Raw genomic sequence first — 20279 nt, 5'->3', positions numbered from 1 at the left:
GAAGGCTATTGCATACACCTTCACCGCATACCTGTGAACCGGAACCACAACAGCCAGGCAGGCCAAGTTTAACTTGGACTTTGAACCTTTGCATGTTGGATCCAGCCTGAAGCAGGTTGGCTGGTGAAATGTTAAGAACTGTACTGATAACTCTGGGAAGCCAGCCCAGAGCTGAGAGAAAGTATTGCTTTACCAAGAGACTGTAGTGCATGCAGTGGTCCTTCAGGAGCAGGCCACAGAGGACATTCTTCTGTTCAAAGACTAGTTTTGCACTGGAGTTTTCCTTCCCCGTGAACTCAACAGGACACCCTTCCCAATACCTTTAATAAATGTTAATTTTGCTCACTCTAACCTGCTGTGTGGTGTCACTTTATCAGGGCCCCGAGCACAGCTTGCTCACAGTATTATAGTGGCTTAGTATGAAAACCTCTTATAAATCTTGCAGTGTTGGTATATGTTGCAGTTGAAGCCTCACTGATGGTTTCATGGTAAGTCAAAATAGCACTAAGGGGTACCTTAATTGAGGAAGTCTGAAAATCTTACTGGGAAATGTAGAAAAAAAACCTTATGTCGAATAGGGTCTCTCTATAGTCGATGACCTAATGTATGTTACAATCCAATTTATTACTCAGGAACCTTCATGCATTACCATAATGTATTCTTCTTTACCATGTATGTATGCACACGGTATATATATATATATATACCATGACCTGTTCCATATATATTATGTTCCATGTATGTTACCATGTTTGTATGCACCTTAACGCAGTACCATTTATAATTCTGTTACCCGGAAATGGCAACTGCCATTACGGCAAATGTAAGCCACATTGAGCCTGCAAATTGGTGGGAAAATGTGGGATACAAATGCTACAAATAAATAAATAAAATTGATCAACAAGTAAGGGCGTTTGGGTTCCTGTTTTTATAACAAAGAAAGAATCTCTTTAATTTAAAAGCATAAATTCTAGTTGAAGGCTTTCTTGCTGAAATCAAAACATGGTGAATCTGAAGAAGTTACGAGATGCTATCATGTTGTAGTTGACATCTATGCCACCAGAACCAAACATTGTAAGTTGGGATGAAGTAGAATTCTGTGGTTTTGAGTGATCGATTCTGGGAATATCAGCTTTGGCCAATAAGGAACTGGTGTGAGACATTTGTACTTCATTGGAAATGGATGACCTGAAAAAAAAAAAAAAGTAAATTTTGCAACTGCTATGCAGTGAGAAACAGAAACAGGAAAAGCAAAGCCAAACTAAAAAGAAGAAGAAAGGTATGGTGCCAGGTGGTAGTCTAAAAGTAAATCTGAAAGATGATCTGGCAGATTATGGGGGCTATGCGAAGGTTTATGGACACAAATATGAAGACTTTATGTGACTCGCAGCCCTAGAGATTTGGCTAATCTCCCTGCTGTCTCAGGAGCATTCCAAGATGGATCCTCTGGTGTCAAAGGCCTTCTTCTAGTACATCCCAGTAAAAAGATCCTCACTCTGCATCTTCCAGCTGGAAGCAGGTCCTAATGTTGCACTAGCTAAGTGAGCAGTGGCAAGGGCTTCTAGGTGGGGTATGTGCTGCAGCAAGCTTGAGCTGTTCATTTAGATGGCAAAAAGAGCCCTTTGGGAGGGGGGATGTGCTTGCTTGCTTGCTTGTTTGTGTGTGTGTGTTTCCCCCAACCATGTAATTGAAGCATTTGAGGGGAGAAGATATTTTTAAGTTAGAAAGATGTTTGGTGCATAGGGAAAGGAATGGACAGAAGGAAAAAGAGGTGATGATGCCCCTGTTTGTATAAGACTCTGGTGAGACCTCATTTAGAATATTGTGGACAGTTCTGGAGACCACACCCTCAAAAAGATACAAACAGGATGGAGTCAGTCCAGAAGGCGGCTACTAAAATGGTCAGAGGTCTTCATCATAAAGTGTAAAGGGGACAGACTTAAAGATCTTCAATATGTATACTTTGGAAGAAAGGCAGGAGAGGGGAGATATGATAGAGACATTTAAATACCTATGTGGCATGAATGCACAGGAGATGAGTCTCTTTCAATTAAAAGAAGCTCTGGAACAAGGGGGCATAGAATGAATGTGAAAGGGAACAGACTCAGAAGTAACCTGAGAAATACTTCTTCATGGAAAGGGTGGTGAATTCATGGAGCGGCCTCCTGGTGGAAGTAATGGAGATGAAAACAGTATCTGAATTCAAGAGAGCTTGGGACAAGTACATAGGATCTCTAAGGATGTGATAAAGAGAGTAGATGGCATGGATGGACAAACTGGATAGGCATATGGGCTCTGATATTCAGACCGCAGGAGGTAGCTGGGTTGCCTCCTGCAGTCAGTTCTGAGTCTGGATAATCAGTGCTGGGCTGTTTAAAGTGACTGGCGTTGAATGTCCGGTTTATCTTTGGCTGCTAAGAACATAGCCGGACAGGTTGATATTCAGCGCTGGCAGGTTAAATTCATAGTGGCCAAAGATATTCCTGCTATTGATGTGGCCAGATTTGGCCATAAAACTTAGCCAACAATGCACTGAAAATTGGTGAATAGCCGGTTATATCGTGTGATAAAACCGGCTATCCACTAAGCATTAACTGGTGATATTCATCAGGAGGTAGCTGGCTAGCTCCCGCTGAATATCACAAAATAGCTGACTAAAGTACCATCAAACGAGCCAGATGCCGTTCCTAACCGGTTAAATGGTTTGAATATCATATCAGACAGTTGGTCTTTGTCTGCTTACATTTTTCTGTTTCTATGTGCTCTCTCAGTTTCAGTAGAGGTCTGGTATTGGAGGGTAAGTATACAAAAAAATTCCACTTCCATTGTATGGTTAGTGCATGGATATTTTGTTTTGTGCTGGAGTCTTAGAGCAGAAAATGGGAAATTTTGTTTTGAGGCTGAATACGAAAAGATCCATCTGGGAAGTTCCTCATTTTTTTTAAGAGGTTAGTTATCACATTTTTCAGAGACCATTTGTAAGGCTACAACACATGACTGAGCTTGTTTGCCAAGTAATTTTGGTCTCCTAAAATGGCCTCTATAGCTGTTGTTTGCCCTCAAAGACAGAACAGGGATATAGTCTCTCATCTTTCTGAATTTTCTGGTATTTTGATAGTTTTCTCTTCCGACAAAATAATTTTTCAGATTTAGATTGACTTTATACTGAGTTTTTCCATGTTCTGTGAATAATTTCTGGCAACTGAAATCTTTCTCACACTAAGAGCATGTAAAATATGTCTATTTTATACATGTTTCCTGTTGTCCTTGTAGTTCTCGTTTTGACTGAAGGTTTTTCCAGTTTGTACATTTAGATGGTCTCTCTTCTGTGTCAGATCCCTCTGGTAATGTCTTTGCTAGAAAGTCAGGTATGAGTTCACTATCCTGACACTCCTCTGATGGCCTGCACACAGCTAGTACCATGGCTGTGTGATTTGAATAGGCCTTTAATATTTTTACATGAAAGGTACGCTGCTTTCCGTCTTGAGAGTCCATAGATATAACATAGTTTGTATCATTCAGGTGCCATATGACCTTGTAAGGTCCCACCCAGTTAGCCTGAAGTTTATTCTGACAGACTGGGACTAAAACAAGTACTTGCTGGCCCTCATAAAACTCTCTATTTTGGGTCTTACGATCATACCAGGTCTTTTGCTTAGTCTGGGCTGCCTGCTAGTTACCTCTGACAAAGCCACAAGGTCTTCTAATTTCTGGCACATATTGACTACATATTCAATCACAGGAGTGTAAGAAGTATCAACTTTCTCCAATGTTCTCTTATTAGGTCAAGGAGCCCTCTCACCCTTCGGCCATAAAGCAGCTCAAATGGGGAGAAACCAGTAGACTGGGTTCTGCTCAGTGTGCTGCTGTGGCTAAGAAGGCAAATAGAATGTTAGGTATTATTAGGAAAGAAATGGAAAACAAAAATGAGGACAGTATAATGCCCTTGTATTACTCCTTGGTGCGACCGCACCTCGAATATTGTGTTCAATTCTCGTTGCCGCATCTCAAAAAAGATATAGTGGAATTAGAAAAGGTGGAGAGAAGGGTGACGAAAATGATAAAGGGGATGGGACGACTTCCCTATGAGGAAAGCTAAAGCGGCTGGGGCTCTTCAGCTTGGAGAAAAGGCAGCTGAGGGGAGATATGATAGAAGTCTATAAAATAATGAGTGGAGTGGAATGGATGGATGGATGTGAATCGTTTAATCTTTCCAACAATACTAGGACTAGGGGGCATGCGATGAAGCTACAAAATAATACATTTAAAACAAATCAGAGAAAATATTTATTCACTCCACGTGTAATTAAACTCTGGAATTATTGCCAGAGAATGTTGTAAAGGCAGTTAGCTTAGCAGAGTTAAAAAAAAAAAGATTTGGATGACTTCCTAAAGGAAAAGTCCATAGACCATTACTAAATTGGACGGGGAAAATCCACTATTTCTGGGATAAGCAGTATAAAATGTTTTGTACTTTTTTTGGGATCTTGCCAGGTATTTGTGACCTGGATTGGCCACTGTTGGAAACAGGGTACTCGGCTTGATGTACCTTTGGTCTGTCCCAGTATGGCAATACTTATGTACTTATGACTCCTGGGGTACTTCTCTATATGCGAACAGTAGGTAGGGCAAGTACTTTTCCCAGTCTCCTGACTTCACAAAAGTCTTTAACATATGCTTTAATATCCTATTAAATCTGTCCACCAACCCATTAGTTTCAGGGTGGTATGGTGTGGTATGCACAGATTTCATTCCACAGTGTGCCCACAGATTCTGGATCAGCTCAGACATAAATTGTGTCCCTTGGTCTGAGAGTAATTCTTGTGGATATCCTACCCGGGAAAATATTTCTAGCAGGGCAGTGGCAATTTTCTCTGCTTCAGGCTACCGCTTCAGGATATCTGGTAGCAAAGTTCACCACTGTCAGTCTATATCTTTTCCCAGTCTGGCTAAGGACAGCTAGAGACCCCACTATATCCACAGCTGTTTCCATAGGATATAATCTTTACAAGTCTCATTGGTTTGCTGACCAGCCCTCTGCCTCGGGGCTTCCGGGTCAGGGTCAGAGTGTTGTCCTTCCTCAAAAGCATATCTCTGTCCTACATCAGTATCCATATCTGGAATGGTCTCTGCTGGTGACTCCTACAAATCAGGGTCAACAGTCTGATCAATAGGTGTGTAGTTAAGTCAGGCTGTTCCATACTCATGGTCCCGGTCAACTCTGGAACTGGTGGTCCCATTCACCTCTGGAACTGGTGCTGCTGGAAGCACTGGAGTGCCTCCTCCTGCTGCTTGGTCAGCTGGTTCCACCTGAACTGCCTCAGGATCTGGAACTGGAGAGGTGATCTCTGCTGCTTCTGCTTGTTGGGCTGCCTGGGCCTGACTACAGGTCACCACAGCAGAAATGTTGACTCCATTATCAAAGATATTTATTTATTTATTTATTACATTTATACCCCGCACTTTCCCACAGAAGCAGGTACAGTGCGGCTTACATATTAAACAGAATTAATGAATGTTGGTCCCACATAGCATTGGCACGGCATGTTTTTCATTATTCCTACTTCTCTATATCCAGGCTTGGAACACCAATCCAGAAATACTCGAGCAATGGGTACTGTCTCTCTGGATCCATTGGCTAACACTACCTCTGCAGTGCGCCCTAGAAGAATAGCATCTTCTGGCACTAGCTCTGGTTGTAATAAAGTCATGCTAGAGTCAGTGTCCACAAGCCCAGACACCTGGGTCTGATTCACTGTTACTGGGGTGCTGTAGTGTGGTGGAAACCCATCTGCTTCCTTGCTTGATTAATGACCAGTAACTTTCTGTGTTGCAGCAACTGCATGGGCCTCCGTGGGACTGGAGCTACCCACAAAAGCCACTAGCTTTGGTGCAGGAACTGAAAGGCTCTTTAGTGCAGGCTTGGGATTATCTGGACAATCCGCTTTGAAATGTCCTGTATGCCCACACTGGTAACAAGGACATTCATGCCTGAAGTCTTTAGGTTTTTGGGGAACACTGGAGGGTTTGCTGACAGTCTCTGAGGTTGCAGGAATACTTGGCTTAGGGCCCTGGCTGCCCTTAGATCCCGGCTGCCATGGATAAAGACGGTTTCTCTTTGCCAACCAGGGACGGTTAGCCATAAAGATGTCAGACAACTCGGCTGCTTTCTCTGGAGTACGGGGCTGGTGATCTTGAACATGTACCCTCACCTCTGGATGACAATGCAGATGAAACTGCTCCAGGACCATCAGGTTTTGGCAGTCCTCCAGGGTTTTAACCTCAGCTCCAACGAGCCACCACTGATGCTGGTATCTTAGCTGTGCTATCATTTGTCCCCTTTTGCAAAGTCTGGAACTTTAGTCTATAGGTCTAAGGGATAATAGCATAACGGTTTAACAAAGTTTTGCGCACCTCCTCAAACCGGGAGCATGTCTCCATGGACAGTCCTTGGAATGCCTGAAGTGCTCTACCAGTCAGCTTTCTTCCCAGTCTTTCTGAGGAATCTCATTGAGGTGGCAAATTTTTTTCAAAGGCAGTTAGATATCCATCTATGTCACCTTGAGTATCATCAAACTGTGTAAACAAGTTGGGCCCAATCTGGGCTGTGGATCCAGTCTCTAGCCTCAGTGCAGGGGCTAGAGCTTTCGATACGGGCCATTTCCATCTCCAACTTCAGTTTCTGCATCCAGCTCCTCTCACCGCTGTTGCTTTTTCCATTCCTCTCGCTGCTGTTGGTCCAGCCACTGTCGCTGTACTACTACTACTACTATTTAACATTTCGGATCTCAGTTGGTGTGGCATCTAGCCCTGCTAGCCCATGGGCCCCTGTCCACAAGGAGTCTGGTCCCCCTAGGAAAACACTGCACAGGCTGGTCCTGCAGCTCCTCCCTGCTGGGGTCATCCAGTCGCTCCTGTGTTAGGTCAGGCATATTTCCGGTGTCTGAGGGCTGCTACCAGTCGCCATCAGCACGCTGCTAATGTCCTAACACTACCAAAAAAAAAACTGAACAGAAGGACCCTGTTACTGCTGCACTTGTTCACTGTGCTCTGTGTCTGGAGGTTACAGGTAAACTCTGAACCACTCAGTGGATGGTGACCCTCACTCCACACACTGAGCCTGAGAATCCCACCATGCTGCCACCAAAAATGAAGGCCAAAGTCTGTCATGCCTAGCCACTTGTCTGGGGCTAACCCTGTGGCCACTTACAGCACAGCTCAGTCATGCCTGTACCTGAGCATGTGCTCTACACTATCACCCTCCTCTCTCTGACTGGGTCCTAATTGCCTTTGGGAGAGTCTCCTCAAGTTATCCCCAGTGATTTCTAGATTACTGGAGCCATCCCACAGTTCATAGAAAGCACACATAGAGCCAACACGCAAACCACCAGGATTCTTAGTCAGTCCAGACAGAGTCAATAAACTAAAAAAGATTTATTGTAATGAAAAATATTGAACAGTGAACTATAAAAACATATGGAAAATAACAGGCAAATAACAAATAACTGAATAAGGATCAATTATAAAACTATCTAAACATTTTATCACTACCTGGATAGTGCCTGGGAAGTACAGGAAATATAGCTGCACACAAGTTACGGAATATAACTGTTCACAGGGTCTCAGTAAAGAGGTCTTTCTCTACTTCCAAACTGAGACTGGAGAAATATCCAGTATTTCCAGATTGAATTTGAGCTCCTGGGCCAATCAGAGCCCAGAACAACATCTTTTAAAAGTAGCTGGCCACATCACTGCAGGTTACTTCCATCCTGTGTTAAACTAAAGAAGGAACAGTCATTTCTCTGTAACAGCTTTAAACATGCACCACCTGCTAGCCAAACTAGAGAAATACACTTCATGAAATATTCTTATAATTCACATGCTGGAAAAACATTTCGCCACACTCCCACACTCTGGAATGCACTCCCTGAAAAGCTCCACTTAACACAAGACTATCTCTACTTCAGGAGGCAGGTGAAAGCTTGGGTCTTCAACCAGGCCTTTAATGGAAGAAGTGCATATGGAAGAAGTGCATAAGTACATAAGTATTGACATACTGGGACAGACCAAAGGTCCATCAAGCCCAGCATCCTGTATAATCCAGGTCACAAATACCTGGCAAGACCCCCAAAAAAGTACAGAACATTTTATGCTGCTTATCCCACACACTCACACAAGGTCTGACACAGGTTGCACATACTGCAGCAGGACATGTTTATCCACTCCTACCCTTGCTGAGATAACATTTAATCATCTCTCTGACCTTAAGTGCAATTTTCTTTAAATTAGTCACCTTACTTTCTGACTCCTCTTACTCTCTTACCTATCTATATGTTCCATCTTTGCTTATACCCTACGCTATCTATTAAAATGTTTTATTACGTATTGTGTTGACATTGTAAGTAGTATACTATGCCATACTTTTATTGTTATTTGAATATTTTTACTGCTGTAATTTGTCTATTGCTTATGTTTGATATATTCCTACTGTATACCGCCTTGAGTGAATTATTTCAACAAAAGTGGTAAATAAATCCTAATAAATATCCCAGGAATGGGCAAGGCCACAGACAAGTGTCCAGAACCTCCTGGCATGAGAGAGACAAGCTAAGGATTTCAGTACCTGGAAATCCAGAAGAGCCTGTGTGATGCTGCCAAGTGAGCCCCAGGAACCAGTGAACAAGGTCCAAAAGTGGCAACCTCAAAGAACAGAGGAATCCTTGCTCCTGAGACGGGACCAGTGGAGGGGAAGAAGCTGTGCTCCCATGCCAAGAGGAATGTGTAGTTCACCACGCAAAGAAAGGCAAGGAAACTCCATGAGAAGGCAAGAGAAAATATTGCGATGAAGGAAAGGAACCGTGGAGAATTAGAGCCGAGTTGGAGAGGGAGGACCTTGAAGTCAACCCTGTGTGTCAGACACAGGAACTGGAAGTCCGTTCATTCCTGAACTGTAACCATGTGAACTCTCCAAGAGAGAGGCATAGATAGATCAGAATGCCTCCTTGCCAGGACAAACTCGGCGAGATGCAGAATCAGAATATTAGCTTGGGAAACAACTGAAGAAGCTAAAGGAATGACCACTTTCTAGAGAAGAAAGGAGGCTGTCCTAAGGCATGAACAGGCCAGTGGGGAACCTGAAGAAGAACCCCCCAAATAGAGCTATGGCTATGCTCTACAGGCAAGCCAAGAGAAAGATCCCCATCCAGCCATACTCCGTACTTGTACACCGGAGATGACAGGGAGGTATGCCCTTAGAGAAAGAAACAGTAGAAGCCAGGAAACCAATAGCGCTCCATACCAGGAGAGGATAAAATATGAGAGATATATTTCTCCCTGCGTATAGACCCGGGCTACAATCAACCGAGGAACCCGAAGAGGAACCCCAGAAAACAAACCCCTGGAAGCACTCCGTAAGGCAGCACGTGACACGCAGAAGAATAAAACGATGTAGGTCCAAACTCTACGGAGAGGGTATCCCTGCCAAGAGTGATCTGCTCACCATATTCAGGGAAGTAAACGCGCTTTATATGCCTACCCGCAACTGGCCCCATACCCTGAGATGGAGACATGACCAACACGTAGAGATGGGATTGCACCCAAAATGCAGGAGATGGAGCAGAGCTCCACAGGCAGGGATGGAGGAAGATCCCAGATTTAGAAAGGAGTTGTGGACAAAAGTAGAGCTGGAGACGCTTCCCAAAGGAGCCACTCCAAACAAGCACAGAAGGAGATGCATTGTACAGGCAGAACTGAATTGGAGCATAATACAGTTGTGCTCATCATGCAGAGATGGAGGCACACTCAACAGACACAGACAGAGCTGTGCCCCACACACAGATATGGAAATGTGCCCAACCCACAGAAACGGAGTTGTGTTTACATCCAAAAATGGAGCCATGCTTGACATCCAGAGATGGAGCCATGCTCAACATCCAGAGGTGGAGCCACACTTGACATAGAGGTGGAGCTGTGCCCAACATACAGAGGTGGAGGCGCTCCCAACATACAGTGATGGAACCATGCCTGAGTACAGCTATGAAGCCATGCTTGACATACAGAGGTGGAGCCGTGTTTGACATACAGCGAGGGAGCTGAGATCCACACCCACCATGCAGAGATAGAGCTGCACCCAAACTGTAGAGACAGAAGTATGCCCAACACAGAGTTGCACTCCACATAGCTGCACTCCCCATGCAGGGGAGCCACGCTAAACAAGCAGCAAAGGAGTCGTGCTCAACACGCCAAGATGGAGCTGCACAAAACAGGAAGAGATGAAGCTTCATGGAACAGGAAGAGATGGGGCTAGGCCCAACATGCAGAGAAGGAACAATGCTCAACATGTCAATGGAGTAGTGTCCAACATGTTGAGAAGAAGCTGCTGCATTCAACCTACAGAGATGGAGCTGTGCTCAACCTGTAGAGATGGCAGCCGCACTCACCCCATAGAGACAGAGTTATGCTCAAGCTGTGTCCAACTTGCAGAGACAGAGCTGTGCTCAATATGCCAAGATGGAGCTGCGCTTAACTTAAGAGAGAGCGTTGTGCTCAAGCTGCAGAAATGAAACCGTGCTCAACAGACAGAGATGAAACTGAGCCCAGCCTGCAAAGACTGAGCCAAAGGTTACAGGAAGAAAAAAACTAAACAGAACCCGCAGATGGGGAGTGGTGGGTAACCTGGAACCTGACTTTGTGGAATGATGCCAAGGGAGAGGACCGCAAAGATGCTTCCTCCAGAGTACCTGAAAAAGGCAGCCAGCCAACAGCACACAAGGAGGCAACTTGCAAGAAGCAGAACAGGACATCAGTGCAGGACGCCTCTTGTCCATAGAAGTGCACTGTCCAGCCAGCAGGCAAACAGCTGATAACATCCAGCCAACCAACAGCAAGAACAAATTAAGCGCTGCCAGAGGCATAATAAAAACTGCAAAGTCCTGCAGACTACTACTAAGCATCATGCACAATTCCATCTCCAGAGAGGACTGAACCAAGCCAAGCAAGTCGAGCAATCCCGAAGGGCCACATAACACCTCCTGGAAGCAGCTACACACACACACACACTGACCATGGAGGCACAGAAGCTAGGTAAGGGGACCCACTTGGGAGCCCAACCAGAGAGAAAGCAGTAGGCAGCCTACAAGCAGCTTACCTTGCCCAGCGAAGATGAAGATTCCTGAGCGTGCACACCGTTGATAAGGAAGGGGCAGCTGGATTACTGAGCTCAGGGCCATGGAAATATGGGAGCCACATAGCCCCGAAGGCAGCACTGAGGCGGTACCTACGACAAGAGACCGGAGGGTGTACCATTTTTGAATCGAGAACGGCATCACAGCCACCATGGCTCCACTGACAAAAACAGCCAGGAGCTCTACCCAGACCGATCTTGCCATGCAATCCCATTGGACAGCCTCAGAAGATTTCCACTGCACACAACAGGGATGAGTGAAAAGGGCTGAATGAGGCCTGCAACCCTAAAGCAGTGTGCCATAAAAGCACGGGAACTAGTGGCTCCATTGAACCATCATCGCCTGCACTGAAGAAACCGCAGCCAAAAGGAAAAGGAAGTACTGCATGATTCCCAGTTGATAGCTTTGATCTGCTTTTTCTCTTTTTCTTAAATCGCAGGCAGCAGCAGGCCGAGGTTCTGTGGAGAGATAGTGAAAGACAGAATCCTTTGACTATAATAAACGAACACACCCCTGCAGTTTAGAGAAACCACCGGAGGCCGTCTCCACCAACTGAGCCCAGAACTGCCCCATGGGTCCCACAAAGAGTACCGTGGAACAAACCCGGTAAGTCAGAAATGACAAACATAGCCCAAAGGGGCTCCGTGGGAGTAAGAGTCCCACCTAAACAAGGCCATTCTGGCTGTCAGAGTATGACACATGTGAGGAAAACTGGTAAAGAAATAAAAGTTGTATACTTGCTGCGAGTTAAACTGGTCCACCAGGAATCCATTCACCCCTGAACACTCCCCAAGGAAGCCCCAGAGGGCCGGAGTAAATCCGGGGTGGGGGGGAACCTGGCATCACCAGGTATCATCCATAATATACAGAAACAAGAAGGCATCGGCTATAACCCCTTGTTCAACTACAACCTGGCCAGATCAGGGCAGAAGCTGCCAGCCAAGCACCAGACAGGAGCTGCACATCCATCCACAATCCGATAGGAGACAGAGAAAATATTGAACATTCCAGGCTGCACGATACCCTTAAGGGGCGGTTTACTTGGAACTATTTTCTCTGTCTCCTTCCGCTGGTGGATGGACATAATCCATTAGTCTGAACTGGTATGGTGGATGACAAGGAAATTTTTTGATCTGAAGGTGGTATTGCCTTCAAAGGCTAATCAAAAATGTATTTAGTCCAATAAAAAAAAGTATCACCTTATTTGATTTTCTTTGCTTTCTTTCTATTTATTAGCTTTCAAAGTGGATTAATGCAGCTACTACACCACTTCACTCATGTTTGACTCATAAGGTAGTTTACTAGTGTGAATGGCCTTATTTATCTCTTATACCCCTCACTGTACTCTTTGTTCTATTGATTCCCAATGTCTGGTGTTGTCACCTCCTGGTAGAGTTCCTTGTGAGTCTATCCAGCGCTCAGCGTTTTTATCACCCCTAAATTGTGGAATGATCTCCCCATCAACTCTTAGGAAGTTGTCTTTTAAGAAATTTAAGAACACACTTAAAACCTGCCTTTTGAAGCTGCATTTACTTGTGTGCTGCTGGATACTGGTTTGAAAATGGGAGTCCCGCACATTCATTAGCCCTGACTTTATTCTCTGTGTGTACGGTTCTTTAATGAACATGTAATATCGCCTTTCCAATTGTCTAATTGGTGTTCTTTTCCTCACTTAGATATTTCGCCTGTTAATTGCCTTGAATGGCTTACCAGAAAAGTCATTATAAGTAAGTCTTGAAATAACCATAAACATATTTTAATCATGAAATAGAAAATAAAATGACTTTTTCTACCTTTGTTGTCTGGTCATTTTATTTTTCTAATTGTGTTTGTCCAATCTGTGGCTTCTGCTTTCCTCCATCTTCACTTATCTCTCTATATCATTTTTCTCTGTCCTCCTTTTCCTTTCTGCTTTATTTTTCTGCCTCTGTCCACATCTAATTCATTCTTACTATCCAGTCTTCAATTTCCCTATGTTTACTGCATCTATCTAAGCTTTTCATCTCTTTCCCTCACCCTTGCTTTCCTATTCCCCATCTTTCACTAACTCTATCCTCTTCTCCCTTCCATCTAGCATCTCCCCATCCTTCCACCCAGTGTCTCCTCTCCATCGCGTCTTTTTTTTCCCCCTCCTGCATCTACCCTCACATCTTGTTTCTCCCAGACGCTGCTTCCCCAGACCAGTAGCAGCAAAACCACATAAAGCAATTATGGGTCCACAGTCTTCATGTGTGCACTGTTGGCTCTGCAAATTCCTTCCTCCTCCTCCGATATCAACTTCCTGTTCCAGGGTAAGGGACTGGCAGTGCTGGCCATGTGCACCTGAAGACTGCAGCCCCACAACTGCTTAATGTTTTGCTGCTACTGCTGGTCTAGGGAAGCAGTAGGGTTGGTAGCAGGAGGGAGGTGAGGAAGGTCTTATACCAGGCACCATGTACCCTCTGCCGAGGTCTTAGAATAGCCATACTGGATCAGACCATCTACCCCAGTATCCTGCTTCCAACAGTGGTCACTCCAAGTTGCAAGTACCCAGCACAAAACCAATTAGTAGCATCATTCCATGTTACCAATCCCAGGGCAAGCAGTGGCTTCCCCCATGTTTGTCTCAATAAGACTATGGCCTTTTCCTCCAGGAACTTGACTAAACTTTTTTTTTTAAGCCAGAAATGCTAACTGCTGTTACCACATTCTCCAACAGCGAGTTGCAGAGCTTAACTATTCTTTGAGTGAATAAATATTCCTCCTGTTTTAAAAGTATTTCCATGTAATTTCACTGTGTCCCCTGGTCTTGCAAATCCCTTGCGGTACACATGTACTGTGTGTTGAGAACTTATGATCTAGACCTAACAGTCTGCTGATATGGTAAAAGGGGAATGGGAAGAGCAAGGGCTATGAATCAAGTAGCACAGGAATCTGTGGCAACGCAGCCATGCTGTCTGCCTGCAACAGAATGAAAACATCCTAGGAATGAAAAAAACACACCTCCCTATTTTTTTTAAAGCAATCCCAGTTTCAGCTAAAAAAAAAACCCTCCAAAGTTAATTTTATATTTGGAAAGTATTTGTCATATGTATAGTATTGCTTATTAGACTGTTTATTTTATTGAATTTTGTTATGATTTTCTATTGTACCATTTTAAACGTTTAGTTTCAATTGATTAGCTACATGTCATGTTTTATATGAGATTCCTATTTAACACTGCCCAGATGTCAAGAGGGTACAGTGCGGATTATAAAAATTCTTATTAAACCCCCAAATTGGGTTCCCTCTTTGACTGCTTCTTCTTCTCATCAAGGTCTGCAGCCACCAGTTGGATGCTACTTCTAAATGCACATCAGTAGTCCCCAGGATGTCGCAGGAGGAAAGGATGAAGAATAGCAACACCACAGCACATTGTGTATAGGACAAGCGAACTGCACTTTCCAGCCATGTGCCAAAACTGCTTTCCTGCAATATCAGGGCTCCCACCATTTTGTGCAAGAGGCACTTTCATGCATAAGCACTAAGGTCATGAGAACGTTAAGGATAGCCATACTGGGTCTGACCAATGGTCCATCTAGCCCTGTATCCTGTTTCCAACAGTGGCCAAGCCAGGTCACAAGTACCTGGAAGAAACCCAAATAGCGGCAATATTCCCTGCTACAAATCCCAGGGCAAGCTGTTGCTTCCCCATGTCTGTCTCAATAGCAAGACTATAGACCTTTCCTCCAAGAACTTGTCCAAACCTTTTTTAAACCCAGATACACTAACCGTTGTTACCTCATCCTCTGGCAAAGAGTTCTAGAGCTTAACTATTCGTTAACAATATTTCATCCTATTTGTTTTAAAATTATTTCCATGTAACTTCGAGTGACCCCTAGTCTTTGTACTTTTGGAACAAATAAAAAAATCGATTTACTTCTACACCACTCAGGATTTTGTAGACCTCAATCGTATCTCCCCTCATCCGTCTCTTTTCCAAGCTGAAGAGCCCTAACCTCTTTAGCCTTTCCTCATATGAAAGAAGTTCCATCCCCTTTATAATTCTGGTTGCTCTTCTTTGAACCTTTTCTAATTCCGCTAAATTTTTTTGAGATACAGCGACCAAAACTGAACGCAATACTCAAGATGCGGTCACACAATGGGGCGATACAGAGGCATTATAGTATTTTCAGTCTTACTCACCATCCCTTTCCTAATAATTCCTAGCATCCTGTTTGCTTTTTTTGGCCGCTGCTGCACACTGTGCATAAGATTTCAGCGAGCTGACCCCCAAGGTGGACCCTAGCATCGGGTCACTGTGAAAATAGTTTTTTTTTTTTTTTTTGTAGGTAAAAATAATCGTCTCATTTCTAAGAAATCATCCCTCCCAGCAAAACCCCCCATTTTTTAAAGCCCTTTAGGAATAAAACGTTCATAACAGAGTTAGAACTAAAGCACGTGATACATTTCACACCAAATAAATTTCACACAGAGCCATTTAAAGGCAGCACAGTCTGAAGGCATAAAATATATTTTTATTAACATACCATATGAAAGCCAGGAAAAGAAAAGAAATTCCATGAAAAAAAATTAGCCCTGTGGCCTTCACGTTTCCTCTTTGATTGATGTCAGCAAGGAAGGTAGAGGCTACAAGTAAAGATATCCGCACACATTATAGAGTGGGACTTCACAGAAGTCAAAAAAAACATCTCAGGAACACTAACTTACCAATTCTATTTCTTTTTCACTCTCTTAGTGGGTGTTTCCCTGGGAACCCCCCCATCCTTGTGTGCCTGCACGAAGCTGCTCTGCCGTTTCATCCTTGGAGGTGAGGAACTCTGGGATGCTTGGGTAGAGGTTGCCCCATCATCAGATTCAGCAAGCTCAGCTGCAGCCCCTGGCTCTGTGCCCACCGCCGCATCCTGCACAGAACGCTGCGAAGAGTGGAGTTGGGCTATGGCCGCACACAGCCCCTGGCCGACATTTTCAATAGCTCTGGCTATGGCAGCATAGCCTTGGTTATGAGCTAGGAGGAGCTCCTCGTGCTGCTGCACATGGAGCTCAGCCTGGCTGTGGACAAAGCCGACCATGTCATCCACCCTGGAGACCACCTGCTGCACCAGCTCCTGTCTCAGAAGGCTCACCTGGGTCGCCAGAGTCCTCTGTGCCTGTACAGACTGCTGCAGAAGTGGCAGTGTCAGGGGCTCATCATCTACCACAAACCTCCCTCTTGCCCTATGTCTTCTGGGCCATGCTGAGGCAAAAGCCAGGGGGCTTTTCCTACCTCTGAGATTTGGGTGGTTAGTAGGTGAACTCTGATCACCCTCAAGATCTGGATCTCCATGACCCCCATCGCTTGGCATATGCCCAGAAGAGCCCCCACAATCAGGGAGCAAGTGAGACTCCCCCGGGTGGGTTTGGTCATCTGAAAGAAGTACCACACTCTCCACTGCACCCTCCTCCTCACTCTCACTCTTTATCTCGGTCTTGATTTCGTTCTCACATAATCCATCAGTGGCTGGCGCCGAGGGACACCCACCACTTGTGGACGCTCCAGATGGGGATCCTGAACGTTCTAGGCTGTGCTCGGTTTCATGCAGACCCCACGACTGGCGGAGGCCATCAGCTTCCAGTTTGGAGGATGCAACCAGAGAAGATCCTGCAGATAGTACTGTGAAAAAAATTGTGAATAGTTGTTTACCGTTAGTTTACTGGAAGATGCCATGCCCTTATTTTCATTCCTAAAATGATACTTATACAATAAAATAAGGCCTAGTGCAGCCCTTCCATGTTTGTTTTGGACTTTACTGTATTCAAATTACCATCATATGCAGGAGACACCGTTTCTGATGGTAAAGTGAATTCTCTGACAGAACAGAGATTCTTTTTATTAGACTAATCTACACTACTGACAAAAAGTTTGTGAACCCCAAGTTCTCACCATAATACTTTTGTTTAATTTAAAACAGTCTTTTCTTATTCAATAAGAAGAGTTCAAATTAAATGTATCTGCTACTACTACTATCATCCTGTCTACAGTGCTTCTAGATGTATGCAGTACTGTACACATTATATGCAGGTACCTTCTCTGTGCCTACTGGGCTCACAATCTAGTTTTTGAATCTGAGGCAATGGAGGGTTAGGTGACTTGCCCAGGGTCAAAAGGAACTGCAGTTGGAATTAAACCCAGTTCTGCAGGATCTCAACCCACTGCGCCAACCATTAGGCTAGTCCTCTACTCCTGGAACTTCTGTTTCTTGAGGTACAGTAACTTACAGAGAATAAGACTAATTCAGAGTCCGTGTGGCAAGCAAATACTAAGCAAACTCTTATAGTAACATAGTAAATGACGGCAAATAAAGACCTGTACGGTCCATCCAGCCTGCCCAATAAGATAAACTCATTCTACATGGTATGTAATACTTTATATGTATATCCAAGTTTGGTTTGTCCCTGCCTTTCTCAGGGCACAGGGCAATTTTTTGCACTAAGGAAACTCTTAGTTTCCTTAGTGCAAATAATTGCCTAATTACAATCGGTTGCTTAAATAATTAGGTTATCAAGTAAATCAGCTTTCAGTGTAAATCTACACAACTGAATTTGGACATCCTATGCTATAGAAAGCTCTTAAAGGTTTTGCATTTGGTCTTTAATGAGGGAACTTGTGCCATGACTGAAAGAAATTTCAGAGGACCTAGCAAAAAAGAGCTGTTGATGTTTAAAGTTAAAAATCATTTTTAAACATCTGAAGCTCCGTCTACCCATAGTGCACAAATGGAAAAAGCTGGAGTTCAGTGACTGCTCAGAAGCAATCATCCTGCTCAAAATCACCCCAGCAGCTTATTGGTAAGCCATTCATGAACACCAGGTTAACCTCCAAAGACCTGCAAGATTGTTTCACTGCAGGTGAGATGACGGTTCATGTATCAACCATCAGGAAAAGAAAAAACCATGGAAACAGCATGCTTGGGAATATAGTTAAGAAACCACTGCAGCCCCTCTTGAGTTCACCAGAGTAGTATCTGTATGATCCACAAGACTTCTACAATATCATTTTCTGCACAGGTTAAGTGAAAAATGGACCTTTTCAGTTATAACTACAATGTTTTGTTTGGTGACCACCAAACACTGTCTTTGTTCTGCTACCAACATTATATTTTTTATTGTGCTAACCGCCTGTAATCTAGAGCAACTAGTTTTCTGCATGGGTCATGTTTTCTTATAGGATAAATGTTGCATCGGATCCATTCCTTTCTAAGTCATGAAGTCCTTCTCTTCATGTTCTAAAGCATACTGTAATCCTTGAACCCATCAGTCATCTCTGGGACCCTCTGGTTCTTGTTGGGAATCTGCTGTACTCCTCTCTCTCTAAAGCCGTGTTATCCAGCCTAGAAAAAGCAAGTCACACTGCTGCCTTTCCTTTCCTATGTCAGGCCCTAGAAACGCCATGCGTAATTATGCAACAGTCGATTCCTTCAGTTATCGGCTGCTCAAGACTTATGTTTGTATTAAACTACTCAGGAGCCCTTTTACAAAAGCGTGGTAGGCTCTACGAGCATGCAGCACACGCCAAGACTACCACCAGGCTAGCACGCCTCCTGGCAGTAATTTCAGATTTGGCGCACACCTATAACACCAGTACAAATTAATTTTTTTATTTCCTACCACACATGGCGTTTCTGGCATTAATCGGCAATTGGCACACATGTAGCGCGTGAGCCCTGGCTGCTAGATCAATGGGTAGCGTTAAGGGTTCAGGCTGTAAATAGGTGCATGCTGGTTTCAATTTTACTAAATCGCAATAACGTGGTAGTGGGGTTCACTCATTCAATATAGTACTGTAATTACATCATCACTATCTAGTAAGAATGGATAATTTTTTTGTTTAATGGAGGAAAACAGCCTCAAAGTACCAAGGTCTGTGATGGTCCCTTCCGGCACTGAATCAATCCCGTTTGCCGATTACTCGATCTATACAGGGATTTGATATTTATCATAAGCTGAAAAACCTCTTTAGATTCCAGTGTGCATGCAGTATTAGATACGTTTTTCGTTTGAATCTTTACTATCTAACATACTAGCATGCAGTCCATTTCTCGTGCTGATATATCAATTCGCCACAATGAACACAGCTTATAACTCAGCTTGTGTTGTGCTCCCGGATGGGGTCCACGGTTGCCTCATTCAGATCTCCCCTGACCAACGATGGCTAGCATTTCGCTGTGCTGTAGATCAGACTGTAGCTGCTTCAGGGTTAACTGAGCTGGAGCAGCTTTCACAGATCTAAGGAGGTTTTTAAGCCTATGATAAATATCAAATCCCTGTATAGATCGAGCAATCGGGTTTCAATTTTACCACAGGCCCTTTTCCCGGCCCACTGAAAAAAGTCCTTTTCCCCAGCTGCGGTAAAAGCTGGCACCCACACTACCGCAGGCTACTTTTTGCCACAGCTTAGTAAAAGGACCCCTCAGTGCAGTATTCTTGATTTCAACTACAGAGAAACACCGCTTATGTACACACTGTTATTGGGTGGATCTGCTGATGCAAGTTTTATACACGGGACTTGTTTGTACATGGTACAATGTGATAGTCCTTGATGCCTAGGTTTTTTTTTTTGTTTGTTTGTTTTTTTTACCAGTGGCCTCCCACCTGCCTCCAGAATTGTCTTTAAAAAAAAAAAAGTTGCCAAAAAAGCACACACACAACCAGGGTTTTCGGTTGCCTCCCAACTTCTGCTTGAGACATTAAAGCAGTGGACCACCTGAGGGTGCCTTTTTAAATTTTTTTTTATTTTTTAAGTACAGTACACCGATGCCACAGAAGGGGTAGTCTAACCCCCCAGGTCTGGCGCTCCCTACCTTAAAAATGATTTCTCTGCCCAAGTCCTTGGAAGTGATTCACACAGGCCATCTGCCCACACTCAAAGTTTGCTCTTTGATGCACCATCCTTGCAGAAGCAGGAAGTTAGGTCAGAAGGGGGCTGGGCACAACAGAGAGCAGACTCTGGGCTCAGGCAGATAACCTGTGTGAATCACTGCCAAAGACCTGGGTGGAGAAAGGATTCAAGGCCTGGGGCCAGAGGAAGGGGTTGAGGGAGAGAGACAATAAGACACAGTACTAGAGGAGAAAGAGGGG

The 20279-nt window shown here is 44.2% G+C and overlaps 1 protein-coding gene across 4 annotated transcripts in view; it reads right to left on the bottom strand.

The window, feature by feature from the left end:
- Nucleotides 1-930: 930 nt before the first annotated feature.
- The window catches only part of LOC115465795 (nuclear apoptosis-inducing factor 1-like), a 52928-nt gene continuing 33579 nt past the window's right edge, over nt 931-20279 (bottom strand). For 2 of the 4 annotated variants that reach the window (XM_030196526.1, XM_030196543.1), the window contains one exon: nt 15660-16815. In XM_030196526.1, the coding sequence (XP_030052386.1) occupies nt 15878-16815 (938 nt within the window). In that variant the 3' untranslated portion in view covers nt 15660-15877. Of the gene's footprint in view, nt 1189-15659; nt 16816-20279 lie in introns of those variants that run through there. The other 2 variants (XM_030196552.1, XM_030196534.1) reach the window with 2 other exon arrangements.

Source organism: Microcaecilia unicolor, chromosome 1 (assembly GCF_901765095.1).
Source record: "Microcaecilia unicolor chromosome 1, aMicUni1.1, whole genome shotgun sequence".
Classification (NCBI taxonomy): Eukaryota; Metazoa; Chordata; class Amphibia; order Gymnophiona; family Siphonopidae; genus Microcaecilia; species Microcaecilia unicolor.
Note: the sequence above shows the minus strand (reverse complement) of the source record. Positions and strands in the feature narration are given on the sequence as shown.